Below are 20,684 nucleotides of genomic sequence, written 5' to 3'. Positions count from 1 at the left end.
GAAATTTTACGTCTTGGCACCTGGTGACACCATACTCTCTAGCTTCCATCTTACTTCTCTGCAGTTCCTGCTCAGTCTCTTTGCTAGCTGCTGTTCTGTGTGACCACTAGATAGTGGTGTGCCCAAGGACGGCCCTACATCCTCTCCTCTGTTCTAGGTGACTCTCTTTCTTTTGGTGACCTTATACAAGCCCATGGGCCACGGCTTCAAATACTGATACTCCCCCAAAGTCTCTACCATTCATACCTCTTCCTGAGCTCTAGTCTCATATCACCAAGTACGGCTTTCTTTCCAATGTGTACCAGGTATGTCAGACTTTAAATGTCCAAACCATAATTCTATTAGCAGTTTTCCAGGCTCAGTCTACAGTTGATGTTTTCCCTTCCCACACTCAAACATCCCTCTCAACTGCCTACATCCAACCCATTAAAGCCTGATATTTCTTTTTCAAAAATATATCTCAAATCTTCCCAAGTATACACTTAAATTAAAAAATATTAAATACTGAGGGCCGGCCCGGTGGCTCAGGTGGTTGGAGCTCCGTGTTCCTAACTCCAAAGGCTGCCGGTTCGATTCCCACATGGGCCAGTGGGCTCTCAACCACAAGGTTGCCGGTTCAACTCTAAATCCCGCAAGGGATGGTGGGCTCCGGCCCCCTGCAACTAAGATTGAACATGGCACCTTGAGCTGAGCTACTTCCCAGATGGCTCAGTCGGTTGGAGCGCGGGCTCTCAACCACAAGGTTGCCGGTTCGACTCCTGCAAGGGATGGTGGGCTGTGCCCCCTGCAACTAGCAACGGCAACTGGACCTGGAGCTGAGCTGTGCCCTCCACAACAAAGACTGAAAGGACAACAACTTGACTTGGAAAAAAAGTCCTGGAAGTACACACTGTACCCCAACAAAGTCCTGTTCCCCTTCCCCCAAAAAAAAAAATTAAAATTAAAATTAAAATTAAATACTGAGTAGATACAACTGATAATATATTTATAGGGTATAAATAATATAACAAACACCCAAATATAAACTGGTCATTTATAATTTTTTTAAATCGTAGTAAAATAAACATAACATAAAAATTACCATTTTAACCATTGTGAAATGTACACTTCAGTGCTATTAATTACATTCACATTCATGCTACCATCACCACCATCCATCTCTAGAACTTTTTCATCTTGAAAAACTGAAATCTGTCCCCATTAAACACTATCTCCCCATTCCCACTTCCTCCCAGCCCCTGGCAACCACCATCTGCTTTGTCTCTAGGAGCTTGACTACTCTAGGTCCCTCATATAAGTGGGATCATACAGTATTTGTCCTTTTGTGTCTGGCTAATTTCACTTAGCATAATGTTGTATCACGTCTCAAAATTTCCTTCCTGTTTAAGGCTGATTACTATTCCATTATACGTATATATCACATTTTCTTTATCCAGTCATCAATGGACATTTGGGTCACTTCTACTTTTTTGGCTATTGTGAATAATGCTGCTATGAACATGTCTGTGCAAATATCTCTTTGAGCTTGCTTTCAATTAATAATTTTTTTCCTTTATGGTTTGTGCATATTTTTTGCATTAAGAAATTCCTCTCTGAATGATAAATCAAATGTTTCCAAATGTTAATGTCTGGGGAATTTGGGTGAAGGGTATATGGGAATTCTTTGTACTATATTTGCAACTTTTCGTCTAGGTTAAAATTATTTCAAAATAAAAAGTTTTAAAAAATCTTTCCTATCCTAAAATCACAAAGATACTTTCCCATATTTTCTTCTAGAAGTTTTATGGTTTCCCTTTTACACCTAAGTCTTCAATCTATTTGGAAGTGATTTTTGAGTATGTGTGAGGTAAAGAGTCAAAGTGTACTTTTCCCCTTATTGTCTGGTTGTCCCAGCACCACTGATTAAAAAGTACATCTGGGGATGGGTATAGTGCTCAGTCATTAGACGTGGTCCTTATATGGTCCTTTTGGGTTTTAGTGGAATGCTTCAGATGTATATCAAGCCTCTCTATTTTGCAGTAATTTGAAAACCAAACTCTGTTTCCCCAGCACTTGGCAGCGGCTGAAACCTTTGCTCAGCTCTTGCTTTTTTCTGAATTCCTTGAGGTCATGCCCTGACCTCAAGGTCAGGGGACAGCCAAGGACTGATGGAACTTGTGTGCAGATTTCAGAGCTCCCCTCTTTCTAGGATTTTCGCCCTTAACTTCCAGCCACTCTGGCAGCTGGAACTCTGACCCCTATGCCGTCGTCCCATTGAGACCTTCTGTTTCAGTTCTAACCCCCTTGTGCCTCAGGAACTGAGAAGCGCCTTCAAGTGAAAAACCGGATCAACGTGGTTACTTCCCTTCTTTCAAGGACCGTGTCCCCTCCAGTTTCTGCCTGCTTTCTTAATTGTATTCCAGACCTTCAGAGAGCAGCTTTCAAATAGTTTGTCCAGGGCTAGTAAATGTTACTGGCAGGACCATTCGTTGGTCAGGTACAAGCTCTTCTGTCATTCTAAAACTCTCTCCTTACATACATTTTAATAAACCCTTTTTCAGTCTAGTGCAAGTCAAATAGGCGAAGAGTTGCTGACCCTGGAACATGCCTGGAACCTGAAAACCCTGACACTACAGAGGTGATGGCGGAGTAGACAGACAACTGCTGTTCAATGAATACTGGCTCGTTGTTTAATAATCTTTATTTTCTTTTGGAAAAATCTCTTAATCTAGAGCCAGCACTTGCCCTTCAAACCACTCGCTTTTTGAGGATGGCTAGGACCTCCTTGTCCATCCCGTTCATTGACATAAAAAGAAACACGTCCAGAGAGCTTGAACAGCTAGTGCTGGGGAGACTGACCCGTGGTCCCCAAAGCTCTTCTCTCTTCCTGGCACATTTAGGGAGATGCCTCTGGGTGGGACTCTGACTAGTTCTTGCTACATTTTCTCTCTCTCCCTCCTGTCTACCAGGTAGATGATGCCAGAGTCATCTTTTTTTCTTCTTTTCTTTCCACCAGAGTAATTTTAAAGACACACGTTGGTGACGGCAGAGCCCAATACGGTCTGGAAATGACCATGTTGAGTGGCACTTCCCTGCTGGCCAATACTGACTTGTGATGTGGGCGAGAGTAATCTTTGTGTTAAGCTGCTTAAGATTTTAGATCTTACTAGTCATCTGTTTCCTTTGATGATTAACAAATATAATTCCATTCCGATGCAACTTACATAATTATTATACGTATTACTATACTAGTTTAAAAAAATATATAACAATTAAGAGCATGTCATTTAGTGAATAGAAAAACAGTGACTTACCTAGAGAACGAATGCCTTTTTGATTAAGAAAGCTGTTTAAAATATTTGTATTAAGGTTTAATATAAATCCCAATTCTGGTGTAAGTTTCCAGAAGCCATCCTATGAAGTTAAGAAAACAAGTTTAAGCCACATTCTTCAAATTTTATCCTGTAAGAAGTTATGGGATGAGTAAGTTTCCAATTAGTTCAATTCAGTTTAAAACACTTCTAAAATTTTTATTACTGTAAAATCAAAGTTCTTCAAATACTAGTGACACAGTGTTGTTGGGAATCTCATAGATACTATGGACACTAAGCATCTGGTGGCATTTATAAAAAGTCTGAAAAGAGGCTCATGTGTAGAGATTTTTAACAATGGTAGTACGTATTTTTTTCTTATAGCAATGCTTTGAAGTAATGTTTCTCAGACTTTTAAATAGCACCAATCCTTTCATTCAACATTAAACATGTGCCCTTACAATGTCTGAAACATGCAAATGACAATTTTTTACTAAATATAAAATTATGTTGAACATGCGCTTCAAAACTACCTTCTTTGTGCTCACTGTCCCCCACCCAACACAGCTAAGAGTCACTGCTTGAAGTAGACAGACTCTGGGCCCCAGGGTGATATCATACGCAGGTGGGCATGTGAAAGGATCTACGGCAATAATTTGAAAATAACAGCAGTGACTGTATGTGCCAACCGGCATTGAACAGCCAGGTGCTGTTCTATCTTTTCAGCCACTCCTGTGGAATTATTATTATACCCACTTTGCAGATTGAGGACACTGAGGAACAGAGAGGTTAAGGAACTTGTCCAAAGTCACACAGCCAACAAGCAGCAGAGTCAAGACTTAAGCCCCAGCAGTCTGGCTCCAGGGTCCACAGATAGCAGTGGTTGCTCCCTGCTTCCTACACTGCTTTCACATACATTCCTTCAGTTAAGGGAGCTGGGCAGCTGTTACCATCTTGTTTAGACTTCAAGGTAGACACTGTTATTATTCCCATTATATGGATGAGAAACCGAGACTAGGATCTGACTTGCCCCAAATCACAAAGTGACAGGGCTGGGATTCAAATTTAGTCTTATACTAAATCACGTGGCTTTTGCTACTAAACTGCAGCAAAAAAAATAATTACAGGTGTGACAGTGGGTCCTGGTGCCTGTGCAGGAGCTAAATTGATGAGGTATTTGTTTATTAACTTTACAAATGGAACGATTAGCTCTAACACAATCTTACATGTTGACTAACATTCCCAAGACCATTTGTGAAAATACTTGGAGTACACTCACAGCACCTGTGCTCTACCTCACACTGGGGCGTTTACGGGACTTGCAATTCATCAGTTCTAGAACCTAGGGAATTAAGGTCTTACCCGCTGACCCATTCTGGGAGGCTAATTTTCAACTGAGGAATATTAACATTCACAAGCCTGTTATTCTGGCCTAACGGTTGTAAATAGATAAACAACAATCATCGAGCACACAGTATTGTTCAATTGCCGCCCCGCCATCCCCCCTCTTTTTAAGCAAGATTTTCTCAGTGAAGGAAGCAATGTGTTGATTTACATTCTGGCTCAAGTCCCTTAACTCACTACGGCCTGCTCATACACAGTTTGATGACCAGCTACTTTGAGTAGCACTGTTCTAAATGATGAAGCAAATTCACCACAGACGCAGGAGAAATAAGACTAATACCTCAGTCTGCAGACTGAAGAGGTCACTCCAAGGCACAGAATTCCTCCAGCTTTGTTTGCAGACTGTGTCGTCGTCTTTTAGTGCCCGAAAGCTTGCAGGAAAATCTCTTCTTGTTCTATCAGATTTTGCCAGCCCTTTAAAAAGGCTACTTTCCAGAAATCTTTCTGTTTCAAAAGAATTTTCATTTTCTGTTTCACAACCCAAAAATGCATATTGGGAAGAATAAGACAAACGTTCAACACTTTCTGTGTCAGAACAACCTAAGGCAACCAGATCTACATGTTGGGGAGAATCTGATGAAGCAATTCTGGCTTCAATATCAAGATCCATTAATTGTACTGGCTGCTCGTAACTGGTGCTCAAGGGAGCTGGGAAATTTGGGAAATGAAAAGGAGAGGAATGAGGAAGAGGATGAAAGCTAAACCCTGCCGGTAGAGAAAGGGAAGGAGGGGGAGGAGGCATAGGAGACAACAAAAAATTCTTCTGTGGAGGAGAGTCCAACTCATGGGAAATGTCAGCACAACCATAGCTGTCAAGGTCATCATCAATTTTAGGTAGCTCAAACTGTCTGGAGCTAAGCGAGGCAGCTGAAAGAGCCAAACTAGGAGAAGATTCAAAAGGTGGCAGTCTGGGAGGAAAACCCCACACACGGGAAGTGTCAGTACGACGGCCAGTCTCAAGGCCTTGGTCATTCTTAGATGGACCAAACTCTTTGGGACAACCAACACAACCAAAAAGAGGGCTCTGAGGAAGCAAGTTGGGAGGACGGGGGCAAGAAAATCCAGCAGAGGGGGCAGCTAGCAAACGGGCTGAACCAGGAGCACCAAAAAACTTGGGAACAGCCATTTTTGGTGAAATGGCTTCTGTAAACATCTGACTTAAATCCAATGGCTTTTCCACATCTCTACGTTCAAAATGAAGTGTTAAAGAGTCTTCTGGTTGTTGGGAACCTAAGCCAAGAACTTCCAAATCTTCAAAAACTTCCACTCTAGGTGACTTAAGTTTTCTTTTAGTCAAACGTTTACGTTTAAATTCTTCGTGCCACTCAGAGGATGCTGAAGGAGGCTGCCCAGAAGAAAAAAGTGTGATGTCAGGGAAAACACAGGATAAAATGAACAACCAAGCAAATGTCTTTCCTCATAGCTGCCTTCCCAATAGTCAAGCTATTACCTATCCCAGGGCATTGAAAAGAGGAGCTAGTCAAGATCATTTAAGTGAAACGCCCTCATTAAACACATATGGAATCTAAGATCTGGAGAGAATATCAACAGTAAATCCCTCTGTCACAGATCTTACTCTCTCTTGGTTCTCACAATCACAGAATTTTAACACCCTTCATTTTAACTGAGGACCCTAGAAGTGCCTTACCCAAGATTTACAACTAGCAATATCATAGTATATGAATTAGCCCTAAAATAAGCTGCTAATTTGAAATAAATTATTCCAGTCCTTTACTGTATGCTAGTTATATTAAGAAAATGAGAACATGGAAAAAAATTTTTTCAAAAGCTTTAACTAAATGAATATATCTTTATACCAGGATATAAACAAAATATACAACAAAAGAGAATGAAGGGTGCTGTTACTACTTGTTTGAATACAATTTAAATATTCCTTAAAAAGTTGCATGCAAATAAAATCCAGTTTTATATGAATTACAGGTCCTTGAGGTATTTTGGAATTGGCTAGCCTCTAATTTTACCAATTAAAAGAGCTATTTAAAAACTTTCCCAACTCAGTCAAGTTTCAAGTATATACATTTAAATAATTAATACTGCAGAACATATGACAACACACACATTTCAAAGTAATAGTTAAAAATAATATTTATCTGGTAAAAAATGTTCTTAATTAGATAAGCAAACTGAAAAAGAACAATGGTGATGGGCTAGATCTGTTACAGCATTTGTGAAGTTACAATAATTATAACAAATCAACAGAACAGAATATATAGTCCAGCAACGATCCTAAAACATGTAGGAATTTAGATGTTAAAGATGGCATTTCAAGTCAATGGGAGGAAAAAAGGATTACTCAATAAACGGGAAAAGTGGGCAGCCATCTCCAAAAGAATGAAGTTGGTTCTATACTTCCTATTATATAGGAGAGTTCAATTGGGTGAAAAATTAAATGTAAACATGAAACAATAAATCCATTTAAAGAAATAAATAAGAGGAAATTTTTAAACAGCATAATCTCCGAGCAGGAAGGTATTTCTATGCATGACAAAAAAAAGATACAAAACAGAACCAAGAAACCCAAAGATTAAAAAACATGACTATAGGGGCGGCCAGATGACTGAGTTGGTTAGAGCGTGAGCTCTCAACAAGGCTGCCGGTTCAATTCCCACATGGGATGGTCGGTGGGCTGCGCCCCCTGCAACTAAGATTGAAAATGGCAACTGGACTTGGAACTGAGCTGCACCCTCCACAACTGGATTGAAGGACAACGACTTGGAGCTGATGGGCCCTGGAGAAACACACTGTTCCCCAATAAAATTTTTAAAAACCAACAAAAAATGTGACTCCGTTAAAAACCTGTATGACAAAAAGGTAAGTAACATCAAAATACAAAAGGCAAGTCAAGATGGTTTTATATAAAATTTCCAGGAAGGTTACTTCCCAAAGCATGTATATTGTATCTGTAGCATTCTCCCTATTTCCACAATATTTAATACGAAAGCTACTCTGTTCTCGAGGATGAATCATATAAATTGATATCCACCAATTAAGAGATTGACTCGGAACCTCAAAAGTCTTGGAATGTGACTTGGCTGAACACCTCATCCTGGAGGTCATCTGTATTCTCACCACACCAGTTTATGCTTCAAGTCCTTAGTGCCAGATCTCTGAAGCATTTCTTAAGATGATTCTTTTCTTCTGTGCTATATCTGAGGTCAATTAATTTTAAGTGTAGTTTCTGCTTTTTCAAAAGTGAATTTTAAAATCTGCATACAAAGTGTTCACCCCACTTAAAAACTCAATGCAAGGTCATATAAAAGCAAAGCACATTTAAATAGCTATCCGTTTTTGTATTTTTAATGTTCGAAACGCTTCCTTTGGAATCTGAAAGGAATGCCATGTTTTGTGTATTCTACAAGGTGCTATTTGACAAGGGTGTTTTTTAAATCTCTATTTTTTTTCCCTCCACCCTCTTTCTGAAGTAGCTTGAATTTTAAGTGAGGAAAAAACATGAAATCATTGATGCTTGGAATTGTTTTTGGTAAACTTAATCTAACAATAAAAATAAGCCTAAAGGAATAAAAAACACAAAAGACAAACTAGGAAATAAATTTTGCAGCTCACATCACGAAGGGCTTCTGTAGTGCCTAAATTGCTGTGTGTCACATCTGGTATATTTTATCTCAGACACAATATTTTTCATCTTTAGAAATTCAATTTGGATCTGTTTTTATCTTCCATATCTCTGGTTAACATGCTCAGTCCTCCCTCTGTCTTTTTGAACATAGAGCATATTTATAATAGCTGTTTTAATACCCTTTCTACTACCTCTATTATAACTTTGTCTGTTTTTATTGTTTTTTTCTCCTCATTATGGATCATCTTTCTACTTCTTTGCCTGCCTGGTAATTTTTAAATGGATGCTAGACATGTCAATTTTACACTGTTGAGGTGCTGAAATTTTAAAAAATCCATTTACACGGTCTAGAGCCTGGTTCTGGGACGTGGTTTATTTACTTGGAAATAGTTTGACACTTTTGAGTCTTGCATTTCAGGTGGGATGATAATAGTTTTTAGTCTGGATACTTTGTTTTGGCCTTTGGTCTGGAGCAGTTGCCTCCTGGACGTTCTGTTAGATCTTCGCATGCTGGTGGTGGGCGTGCAAACTATTCCTAGCCTGTATGGGCTGCAGGGATGATGGTCCTGCCCGCTTCTGTCTGGTGCTGCTTTCACTGCCTCAGTTGTTCCCTCTCACACACACTGATCAGGACTAGGCCGAGGACTAGAAAGGGACCCCCTGAAGGTGTTGGGGGCTCGGTCTGTGCCGTTCTCCCCTCTCTGTACTTTGCCTAACTCTAGCCATCCTGCCTGCCTGATCCCCATTCTGTCCCCCTAACTCAGAGACACTACCAGGCTCTGAGCTACTGCCATCCTTGGGCTACTGTCTGGGGACTCTTCCCAGGCAGTGAGCTGACAATCTCAGGACTTGCCTTATTCATGTTCACCTCTGAAGGAGCTCGGTCCTGCTCTGTCTGAAAACCAGTTTCATATATTTTGTCCAGTCAAATATGCTTGTCACATATTTTTTAGTTGTTTAAGGTGGGAGAATACAGCCAGTTCCTAAATGCATGATATTACTCCATCATGGTCACTAGCACAGTTTCCCTAGCTATTTAAAACTTAAAATGCACATATCCTCTGGCTTTTGAAGTTGGCTTGTAAACGCCTACAAACACACTACAACACGTGGGAAATAACACCTGTGCAAGGTTATTCCCATAGCAGGGTTTGTTACAGACAGGAAACAAACTTAACGCCCCTTGATAAAGGACGTGGCTTAATCAATTCTAGTGCATCCATATGACAGAATGCTATTCAGCTATAAAAATAAAGAAGCCGCTCTTCCATGTACCTCCAAGGTACAGATTAAAAACAATGTATAGAACAGTGTGTGCAGAATACACTGTATATAGTATATGCCTGTAAACAGATGGGAAAGTTCATATTTAGCTCATATATGCATGTGCCATCACAGAAAGAAATCACGAGGAGCCAATAAGCCTGGGAGCCTGTGGGGAGGGGCACTGGGGGAATGAGTAAATTTGGAAGGATTCACAGTCTCCCTTTTTGTACTGTTTGGATTTTGAACCATGTGAGAAATAATTTTATCAAATAAACAAGAATAAAGTTGTACTTCCCAGCAAGATGCTTCCATTTACCAAAATTGCTCACTTTACTCCTCTCTCCCTTCAAGTTCACGGTCTTCAATTATGTTTACCACCATCATCTACAAGGGACAAGGCAGGCCCTCAAGAGAGAGAATGGTGAGATAGAGGGCTATAATTTTAGTGGGAGCACTCAATTTGTTGCTAATAGTTAAAATATTGAACTTTTAAAATAACTGCCTTTAAAAATTAGATTGGAAGTTATTTTTATAAAGTCTCTGCCTCTTCCTTGGCTGGGGCTCTTCCAGGGCCTGCTCTCTGGCTGCCCACCATGGACTGGACCTGACACCACTCCAAGTGGAATTCTTGTCACTTTTTGGTAAGGAAAATAAATCGTGTGGGAGTCACAGCGGCTTTAATATTTTGGCTACATTACACGATGGTTCATTCAGAAAAATTATTATAGCTAAAATGACAAACTATCAAGTCCTCAATTTAATCTGTAATTTTGTAATTTGCAATTTTTCATCTTATAGGTTTAGATCATGGAAGTATTAAGGTCCAGAGCATTTATAAAATTAGTATGAAATAATTCATTATCACTATAGTAAAATAAAATGCAAATGAATGTAGAGCCAATTTTGAAAATAAATTTAAAGATTTTATAAACAATACACATACATGCCCTATGAGAAAATTAGAAAACACAAGTAGACATAAAGAAGGATAGGAAAATCTCACACAGAATCTCATACCCACTCTCTGTTTGGCATACATCTACCCAGACCTTTTTTCTGTGTGTTTGACACATATTTAAAATAAAAATACATTTTCAAGGGCTCATTTTGACAATAAGGCTGTCCGATTTCAAGGCCAGCAGCTGATTATGAGTTGTGCATCAATGTTTTCCAAATCATGGCACTCCAATGGCCCCTTGTGGGAGTGATGGCGAGAACACAGGTCCTGGCCCCTCAGTGCGGTCCCTTTCCTTTCCTTTAACGATCCCTGAGCCACATTCTCTGACTGTGGGGTCTGGAAGTCCTCAGGCCAACGCTGCGAACACACATACTGCCCTGAGCCTGGCTAAACAATGTGATAAGCATACACACACCTCCCACTCTTCCCGCACTCCCCCAAACTCTTTTGTTTATTTGTAGTTTTTTTAATGTTTATTCATATTGTGAGTGGCCAATCCCTGCCCATGGTACAAGATTCAAAACACACGAAAGGGTTCACCGTAGGAATTCAGCCCTCAAAACCTCCTGGTCACCCAGCGGACCTCCCTGAGACAAGCTCTCTCACCAGCTCTTAATGTCTCTCTCCAAAAAGTGGAAACGTACAGAAATACGAAATTAAGGAAATGAACAAATAAGCCAAGTCCAAACAAATAAGGAATGTCCATTCTTTAATTTTTATCTTTCCAAAGAGTAGCATGTACTGCCACTTCCCCATGCTGCTTTCCTCACCAGTGCACTGGGGAACCTTGCCATAGCAGCACACACAGGCGCTGATTCACTCTGAGAGCTGCACAGAGGCTGTGCTGACCTCCTAGGCCATCGGCTTGTGGGCTGTGCCAGTGATGATGGCTACCGTTTACATGCACTGGGTCCTGCACTTTCCACGTCAACCCTGTAGGACAGGTTTTCTTACTACCCCATTCCAGGACACGGCCTGGAGCACTGAGGAGGTCACATGTGAGTGAAGTCGGCCCCAGCCCGTGTTCTTACCACTACATTTTACTGACTTTCAATCATCTCCCTTTTTTGATCTTTGCCAACCTGACAGATAAAAGAATAGATCTCACTGAAGGTTGAATTTGCATTTCTCTTAGCAACAATGAGGCTGGGCAGCTTTTCCTGCATTCAAGAGCCACATTATTTCCTTATTTATGATCAAGCCCTTTGCCTGTTTTTCGCTTAGATGACTGATCTTTTTCTTAATTCATGGGAGTTTTTTATGTATTAAGAAAATCTGTCTCTATTGGAAATTTTTTTTTTCCAGTTTATCACTGTCTTTGGATTTCATCTAGCATATGCCTAAGTCTCTTTCACTTTTTGGAAACACCATTCAAAGACCTCCTCGATTTCAGATTTTCAGAACAGTGTTGGTTTATTCACACCCTGGGTCATGCAAGTAAACATTTGTGGTTTTATTTTGTTGATGTTGTGTTGTTATTTACCATCTTAAAACAAACTAAACATGATTTTATGAGCAAAGCAAATGATCTCTAATGTGTTTTTATATTCTTAATTCACATCATAACTTTAAAATGGATCCAAGAAAATGAAAGCTGCATATATTTTCCCAAAACTTGTCCCCTCATAATTTTTTCCTTAGATTCTAAATTCCTAAGATTTAGCAATTTTACTTCTCTAACCTGGACACCTAAGAGCAAGAGCACTGTTTTATTTCTTTGCTTTTGAATATGCCTTTCAATTTTTATTAAAGTCACATTTCTCAATTTCTATTATGTTTCGGGCTGTAAAGGCTACAGTATGAAGCTCTATAAACCATAAACATATTGGTGGTAAGTTTAGATTATTAGCTAGGACTTTTATCACTACTTTCAGGATGAACCTTTATATGACTGAGAGCAAATGACTTGAACTTCCTGGTGACAGTTTGTCTCTGAATGAAGCAGAACCACGCTTGTTCTTTTTGTACTTTACATTTATATATGGTGACTTTCTCAGTCATGTGACAGCCTTTTTATAAATGTTCAAATATTTTCCATCGTCAGAGACAATATATGTATATTTCTGCATATACAAGTATAAGGGTGCTATTTTAGCAAAGGGTTCCCCCCACCATAAGAATACAAAAGCATAGTATCAGTGTATGTGGTAATCAACACCTACCTGTGGCATGATGGCATCTGGCTGCTCCTCCTGCCAACTCATGTATGGCAGGAAATCCACATCCTCTTTGGCAATAAGTTCCAAAATATTTGGAGTAGCAGGAAAAGGTGACTCATTACCATCCTATATTGCATCACAGTTAGGTAAAAAATAAAACAGGCATTATTATCAAAGGAAATGATGCTTTAGCATTCGAAAGCTCTGTGACAGTTTGGTTTCGAATAGGTCGGGTGTCAGACTGGATCACGTGTCCTGGGCCACTAGTGAGGGAGAAAGAGGCGGAAACTGATTTTCCTCTTTACTGAGCTCCTGCTGGATGTGGGCGCTCTGCTAAGTGCCTTAAACTGATGAAGGATGAAGAGCTTTTTGGTGGGTAAGGGAAGCCCAGGCCTTTTCTATTTTTCGAAGATCTTGGATTAATAAAAAATAAAAAATGCCAAAAACATAACAAAATTATAGTAAATCTTAAAAGTACACATGTAACTAATAATTATAACATTAAAAATAATAACATGTATCTCACTGAGAGGTCACCGTGAGCCCTCATGCTGAGGCCTGCGGCCTGACGACCCTGCCACTGTGCCCCTGCCTGCTCTTCAAGGTCAAGGACGTGGATATTGTCAGCGACAGTCAGAGCGAGAGTAATTTTGTTAATATGTAAATATAAATAAAATAACATAAATTAACCACAATACATACCCTTTTCTCAACTGCCACAAAGCTTGTAAACTGTGTGATGAGAGAGTTTTCTTTACTGAGTTGAATAATCAGAGACTTTAAGGTCTGCTTCTTCATCTAGGATAGAATAAAACACATGCAATTATGCTGTTTTATTTTTCACTATTTAGCTATGTATGACCAATTAAATGAGTATTAAGTCATCCAAAAGGTGTTGTTTTTCTAGAGAAAGTAAATCATTTCATATATAGAATTTCAAACTAAATGTTGAGTCCATGGTCCTGTCTAAATATCTCAAGTAAATGACTCAACATTCTCTGCAAAATAGGATCAACTGCAGAAAGAATAATTCTATTTCCAGAGCCCTTTGTAGTTTACAAAGAACTCTCACTCTAGAGTATGCTGAGCTTCCAAAGTCTTTGAAAGACAGTCTGTGCCTCTCATTTTCATGACAAGGGCTCCAAGGCGTGGAGAGGTGAAGTGACTTGTTTAGGACCCTCTGGTGGCAGGACTGGTCAGTTGCCGAGATAAAAGGGCCACAAGGAAACAGAACACAAGGCTGCTCATGGAAGGGCAGCAAAGGAGCAGTGAAGGCACAGGCCATGTACCGTATCACAAGCTATGACTGTTTGCAAAATGGCTGGTGGCCCTGTGTGGCACGCTGGTACCTCCTTTTTGGGATGGCATTGAATTCGAAGGCTCCTAACCTCATTAAAGATCACAACCTAGAGGGACCAGCAGGGCTGCCATTTTGGCCAGGAGGGACCAACGTGGGCTCCGCTGTGTGTCCTGAGGCATGCTGCCCACCCATCCTGCACCTGGGCTTTCCATCAGGAAAAGGGGATACGAGCACCGCCAGTATACGAGATCTGCAGTGAGGTCTCTAATAGGCACTCAGTGGGCGCTCTCTGAGCCCTCCTCTGGCCGCTCTCTGATGGGTACAATTATCATAGAGTTCTCAGGAAGCCACTGACATCTGTTCTTTTGTTGATTCATTCAACAAACAGCTACTGAGCGCCCAGCAATCCCCGAAATCCTGTGCATCTCCATCCAACTGTCCTCACGCTACATGCTGATGGATAATCAATTTAAGAAGAACCAAAAACAATGCATAATGGTTTTTCCTATGAAAAGAGCGAACCTCATGATTCGTTTCATTTTCATGGAGAATGCCATCTTCATAATCTCGGATCAGAGCTCGTGCTGTCAGCTTGTGAATCATCTGTTTAAGCAGAAAAAAAAAAAAGATTCAAATGGCTTATAATTGAAATCATACACAGAAACCATTTTTGAAACTGAGGTTTCATTTACACATACTAAAATTCACCCTTTTGAGGTGCACAGTTTGATGCATTTTAATGAACGTACACAGTAGTGTGATCACCACTGAAATAAAGACACAGAGCCTTAAAAGTCCCCCACCTTAAAAGTCCCTTGTGTCCCATTCTGTCACCTCCAGCCCCTGGCAACAACTCATCTGTTTTCTGTGCCTTTTCTATAAAAGGACATTTTGCTACTGCAATTTATTTCAAAAAATTTAAACTGCTCTTCTACTGTAAGAAGAAGAGCCAGCTTAGCGCCGTGCTGCCCAAGCCTGGCTGTGGTCTCCACGATGAAGGGCAGGCAGGGTGCTTTCCTCCTCCTGCTCCCAGGTGATTATGGGACAGAACTGAACTCCAACGGCCACGTCTGCTGTGCATGAGAATTCCTACTTTTGTGCTTGTGTTACTGCTCAGACCACTATATGGAGAGGAAGCGCAACTATAAAAACTGTGATTTTTATGAAAAGTGACCTCTTCCCAGGTAGAATCCTTTTACTTTATTTCCACGTTACATTCAATTTTTAAAACAATATGAAAATTCCCTTAAGTTCTATATATCAATCACTGGTAAGTAATAAGTTATAGTTATAGGCTCAGTGCCAAAAAATAAGTTGTATTTTATTTAACAAAACAAAACAACAAAAATCCCAGCAAAGTCTGGGGAATAGTTTTTCTGGGTATGCAAATACTCCTATGAATAGCAAACTATTCATGTATACAGTATAGATGAGTTAGGAATTTTCCCGGTCTAACTATAGTAGAGTCAGTACTACGTCAACTATAAAATTTTTGGTGTTAATGCATTTGCTTTTAATCCAAAAGTGGAAAAAACAAACCCAGCCTCGATAGATATGTTTTACTCTTGGTCTAGCACTGTTATACTTAACATTTTAAAAGAACATAGGTGGACCAGCGGCACTGAACTTTTACTGAGTCACGGACATCTTTGAGAACCTCCTTAAAATTTTTCATACACAATGTACCAAATTTACTTGCAGTTATTCACACCTACTGAAGCCCATACGGACATGACTAGACCCTGGGACCCCAGATGACCAACTGCTGCATTGGAAACTGAGGGAACGTATCCTCGTTCGTACTGAAATGTCAACACAGACAAACAACAACAAAGGAGGCACATGGTGCATTTGACACAAAAAGATAAAATTACTGTAACTTTCAAACACCGGGTTCACAGTTTAAGTTTTGAATCTTACAGTTCCAGTTGTCTTCTGGAGTTCAGTAGTTGACACCATTGTAGAAAATTCTTTCTCTTGAATCAATGCACACAGAGTTGCCTGCAACGGGGAAAAAAATTCTTTATTACCTTTTCTACTCCAGAGTGTATTCACTAGTTAAACAGTGATTTCTTCAGCAATTTCCTCCCTCCTCTCAAGGGAAATTTAAAGGCTCTCTGGGGCCCCTGGTTAACCACTCACTCTGTTCCCAGAAGGATAAAATTTGCCAGCATATTATGATTTGGGGGAGGGGAAGAGGAAAGAAAAAGGGAAGGAAAGGAAATTCTCAGTAAAGCACATTGCTCCTCCCACAGCACACACATTGGGTGCCTCCTTACCTGTGTGCAGTGAGGAATGAAGCCGTAGACCAGGAGCCGGTCACCGTCGAACAAGGTCTGCACCTGGGCGGGGGCCTGCAGGGGCTCTGGAGCCTGTGGACTGAGCTGTTGCCAAGTCACGGAGACAGAGTGGCAGCTTGGAGAACGGGACCGAGTCAGCTGGTCCTCTATCTATTTGTACAAGAGAGATGGTTCTTCTTTTAGCGTTAAATCCAGAAGATGGTTACTGAATGCTTAAATTTTACATTCTGTCCCTTGGGACTTGTAGCTCTTTGTTTTTTTCCCCCTCCTTCCTGATACAGGGTCCTTTTCCAAAAAGATTTTAAGTAGAATTTTTAATAATAGCACAAGCACATAATTTCAATGTACAAAACATCTGAAAATTACTCCATTAGTTAATTACTAATATACTACTCTGACATGGACTAGATTCCAGTTATAAAAATTAATTCTACAAAGGACTTAAATAGACATTTCTCCAAAGAAGATACACAAATGGCCAATAAGCACATGGAAAGTTGTTCAACATCAAAACCCCAATGAAATACAACTGCACACCCATTAGAATGGTTATTATAAAAACAAAAACAAAAAATGGAAAATAAATATTGGCGAGGATGTGGAAAAACTGCAACTCTGTATGTTGCTTGTGGGAATGTAAAATGGTGCGGCCACTGTGTGGACAAGAGTATGGCGGTTCCTAAAAGAACTACATGTAGAATTACCATGTGATCCAGCAATTCCCGTTTTGAGTTATTTACCTAAAATTGAAATCAGGGTCTCGAACACATGCTTGGACGCCAATATTCATAGCAGTTAAAAGGTGAAAACAACTCAAGTGTCTATCAACAAGTGAATGGATAAACAAAATGTGGTCTATGCAGACAATAAATATTATTCAGCCTTTAAAAGGAAGAATACTCTGACACCTGATACAATGTGGATAGACCTTGAGGACATTATGCCAAATGAAACAAGTCAGGCACAAAAGGACAAACGCTGTGTGAGTCTACTTACAGGAGGTCCCTAGAGTGGTCAAATTCATAGGAACAGGAAGTAGAGGGTGGGTGCCAGGGGCTGGGGGAGGCGGACTTAGTGTTTAATGGAGACAGAGTTTCTGTTTGGGATGATGAAAAAGTTCTGGAGACGGACGGCTGTGACGGCTGCACATCAATGTGAGTGTACTCAATGCCACTGAGCTGGACACTTAAATATGGTTAAAATGGCAAATTTTATGGATATTTTGCCATAATAAATTAATTTTAGCAAAATATTTAAAGTGAATTTAAAATTCACTTTAAAAAATCAATCCATGACACTTTACAAAACAGAAATCAAACTACTAGCTAAGCGAATGACCCAATTCCGTATTCACTGTGCTCCTGCCAGGTGGGGCCTACACCTTGGTAGCTGTGCCTCCTTCCAGCTCCCCTTTCCACTAATGAAAACGCCGAAGTTACTGTCACTACATTTGTAAGAAGACTATTTCCACATGTAAACATACGACTAGAAATAAGATGTTTGAGAAACGTACCTGTTTTTTCCAATTATATTTGGATTTTGAGTTAAAATATTCAAATACTCCAGCACCACACTGGGACAGAGTCCTCAAAACATGACGATTTGCTGTAGAACTGATCACATTTGAAATGTGTTAGTTTGTGAGAAATTTTAGAAATGTTTATGAAGTCCATGCAGTTAACAACATGGATACAGCTTAAAACTCAATAGGAGAGATGCTACGTGCAGAAGTACTCTTCTGTAGGTAAGGTTAAATAAAACGTATGACAGGCGCGATGAAACATCAGAAGGTCTGGTAACTTACGCTCCCAGACATCAGAGCACTTACTTCTCTCTCAAAATAGAAAAAAAGCAGAAATTCTTGACTTCCAATTTACTGAAGGAGGGAGATGATTCTGAAAACCCCTAAAAGCCACCCGAATGTGGATAAAGATTCAGTCCCCTTTCAAGGGATGTCAAAGCTACGTAAATCTGATCCCAAAGACCAAGAACTGGCAAAGGGTTACTAAAGTCTACATCTTCAACTGTGATCCACATGTAGAGAGGAAAAGCTATAAAGAAGTAACTTTCGTTATTTGTTGATTTATTGATGAAGTAAGTCATGGGTATGTAATGTACAGCAAGGGGAATACAGTCAATAATATTGTGATAGCGTGGTACAGTGTCAGATGGTTCCTGGACTTATCATGGTGATCACTTCTTTAGATATGTAAATGTTGAATAAGTATGGTGTACACCTGAAATTAAAATTGTATGTTAATTATGTTTTAATAAATATCTTTAAAAAAAAAAAAGTAACTCTCATTCTAGCAAAGACAATCTTTGATATTTAAATGACAATGTCCTACCAAATTCCTCTCAGTAATAATTCTACACCTATTAGAATGACTTCTTAGTGAGTTTCCTCCTGAAATATTAAAGAAATGATGGATAACTTTTCAGAAAAAGAGCTTAGGAAAGTTATTTCTACAATATTTTTTAGCATATTGATAAAGATTAGAGTTGCTTTCAGTCCTCAAAATTAACTGGTGGTGATTACAACACTGACTAGAAACAGTTTGGCTGGAGTGTGCCCAGATTTTATAAATCCTGTCAGTCAGTGAGGCTTCTGGGGATCTTTCCTGTGCTGCCATCTGGACTCAGGAACAACTTGTTATAACTGGCAGGGCGGCATTCTCTCCTCCTGGAGAACTCACAATGTCTTGCTAGCGTTTCTGAACACAAATGAGTATGTGTAAAATGAGGTAAAAACATTTAGAAAGATTCTAAAAACTGGACAGAAAATCAGTAACAATTCCTGCTCCCTCAGGCTGGGTCCTGTCACTTGGCACAAAGTCACCCCATCACAGCGCCCCTTTTTCTTCCTTCCTAGCACTCGTGATCCCATCTCCCTTTGACGGTACTGGATTGCTGTGCGTCTGTCTGTCTCCCACACACAGTACTCAGCCCACACCGAGCAGTGTCTGTCCCATGGTAGGCCCTCAGGAAAGAAGGGATCAACAGGACACAGTGCATTCTGCACCAAGGTGTCTGAGGCGGGAACCCTGGCTCAGTGGGCCCCTGACATGCTGTTGGGAAGCAGGCAGGTGTTGCTGTGACCAGGAAGATGGAACAGGTGCTGATTCAGGCAGGGAGGGGACACATCCTGTGGCAGGTTCAGGGCTGGCCAGCCCATGTCCAGGAACAGTTCCTGGGGGTGTGCCGCTGTGGAGTGGGCACATTTCCTGACTGGTTTGTGATGCCGACAGAGAACAGGACTAGGAGCTGTGACTGAGGAGAAGAGACAGGAAAGTAGCCTTCTGGGCAGGCAGGGAGGGCCATCCAGGGGTGTCAAGGGCCCCAACTCCCACAGTCCACTGCCGAGGCCTGAGGAGGCCAGGGGCCCAGGAAAGCATGGCAGGAGGTGGGGGACACACTCACCCATCAACAAGGGGAAGGGAGGGGGACGCCTGGTGACAGCTTGCCAGGATAGTGACCATAGGGGAAGAGCAGAGGCAGGCGCAGGCCAGGCATGCTGTGCAAACACCAATCTGGCCCCTTGGGTTTGGTGTTTTCCTTATATTTACGCCATATGGCTCAGTTCAATCTGAAAAGCTAACTATAATAGGGGAGGGAGTTACTTCCAACAACATGGCGTCTAGTCTCCTCAGAGAAAGATTCTTGTACACCTCAGGGTCTGACAACACAAACCTCACAGAAAGCTCACCGGAAAGGTATCATGAGCATAGCAGATGGTGGGGCCCCCAGGGCAGCGGACCCCCCAGTCTGTCAGAAACTACCACAGAAGGTGTGTCTGGCACTGCCTGGTCTTCAGGCTTCTCAGGTTAGGCTGGAAATTCAGATTTTTATGCAAAACAACAGCACTAATACTGATCTGGTGCCCGCCATGGGCGGGCTCTGTTCTAAGTGCTTTCTACATGTGAGGTCATGTCATCCTCAGAGCAAACTTATGAGGGAGGTGTTGGCATCACCATCTGCATTTACAGAGATGAAGCAACCTGCCAAGGTCACATCTGTGAAGTGGACGGCTCAGCTGCTGAGACCCCGGCAGTCTGGCCCAGCGCTCAGGACTCCACCTCTTCCCTAAGCAGCCTCCACACATAAGCATGAGCCTCCCAGCTGCCAAACCCTGTGAGGCCTATCAGCGGGGGGCCTCCTGGGACGGGACCTCCCACACTCACCCGACGCCACAGGAGAAGAGCCTGGTGTGCCGACCATGCCTCTTCACAAGCTGCAAAGTCAGGCCCTCGTGCTGGAGGTGCCCGTCGGATATGAGCAGGATGTTCCGTAGCCCTCGAGAAGGTGGCAGTAAACCCAAATACCGGAGCGTTTTCCAGAAGTCCGTGTTTCCCATGGTAGCCGAGGCAGACTGCAGGATGAAGAGAAAGATTACCCTTTTCGGGGGATAT

At 41.1% G+C, this 20,684-nt stretch overlaps 1 protein-coding gene across 1 annotated transcript in view; it reads right to left on the bottom strand.

Annotated features, from left to right (window-relative positions):
• The window catches only part of PARP4 (poly(ADP-ribose) polymerase family member 4), a 76,150-nt gene that overhangs the window by 8,185 nt on the left and 47,281 nt on the right, over positions 1 to 20,684 (bottom strand). The window contains 9 exon segments of the mRNA XM_019749611.2: positions 3,294 to 3,393; positions 4,975 to 6,039; positions 12,679 to 12,801; positions 13,378 to 13,473; positions 14,498 to 14,578; positions 15,896 to 15,976; positions 16,255 to 16,425; positions 17,789 to 17,888; positions 20,457 to 20,644. Of these exon segments, the coding sequence (XP_019605170.2) occupies positions 3,294 to 3,393; positions 4,975 to 6,039; positions 12,679 to 12,801; positions 13,378 to 13,473; positions 14,498 to 14,578; positions 15,896 to 15,976; positions 16,255 to 16,425; positions 17,789 to 17,888; positions 20,457 to 20,644 (2,005 nt within the window).

The sequence above is a fragment of the Rhinolophus sinicus genome, linkage group LG04 (genome assembly GCF_036562045.2).
Source record: "Rhinolophus sinicus isolate RSC01 linkage group LG04, ASM3656204v1, whole genome shotgun sequence".
Taxonomy (NCBI): Eukaryota; Metazoa; Chordata; class Mammalia; order Chiroptera; family Rhinolophidae; genus Rhinolophus; species Rhinolophus sinicus.
Note: the sequence above shows the minus strand (reverse complement) of the source record. Positions and strands in the feature narration are given on the sequence as shown.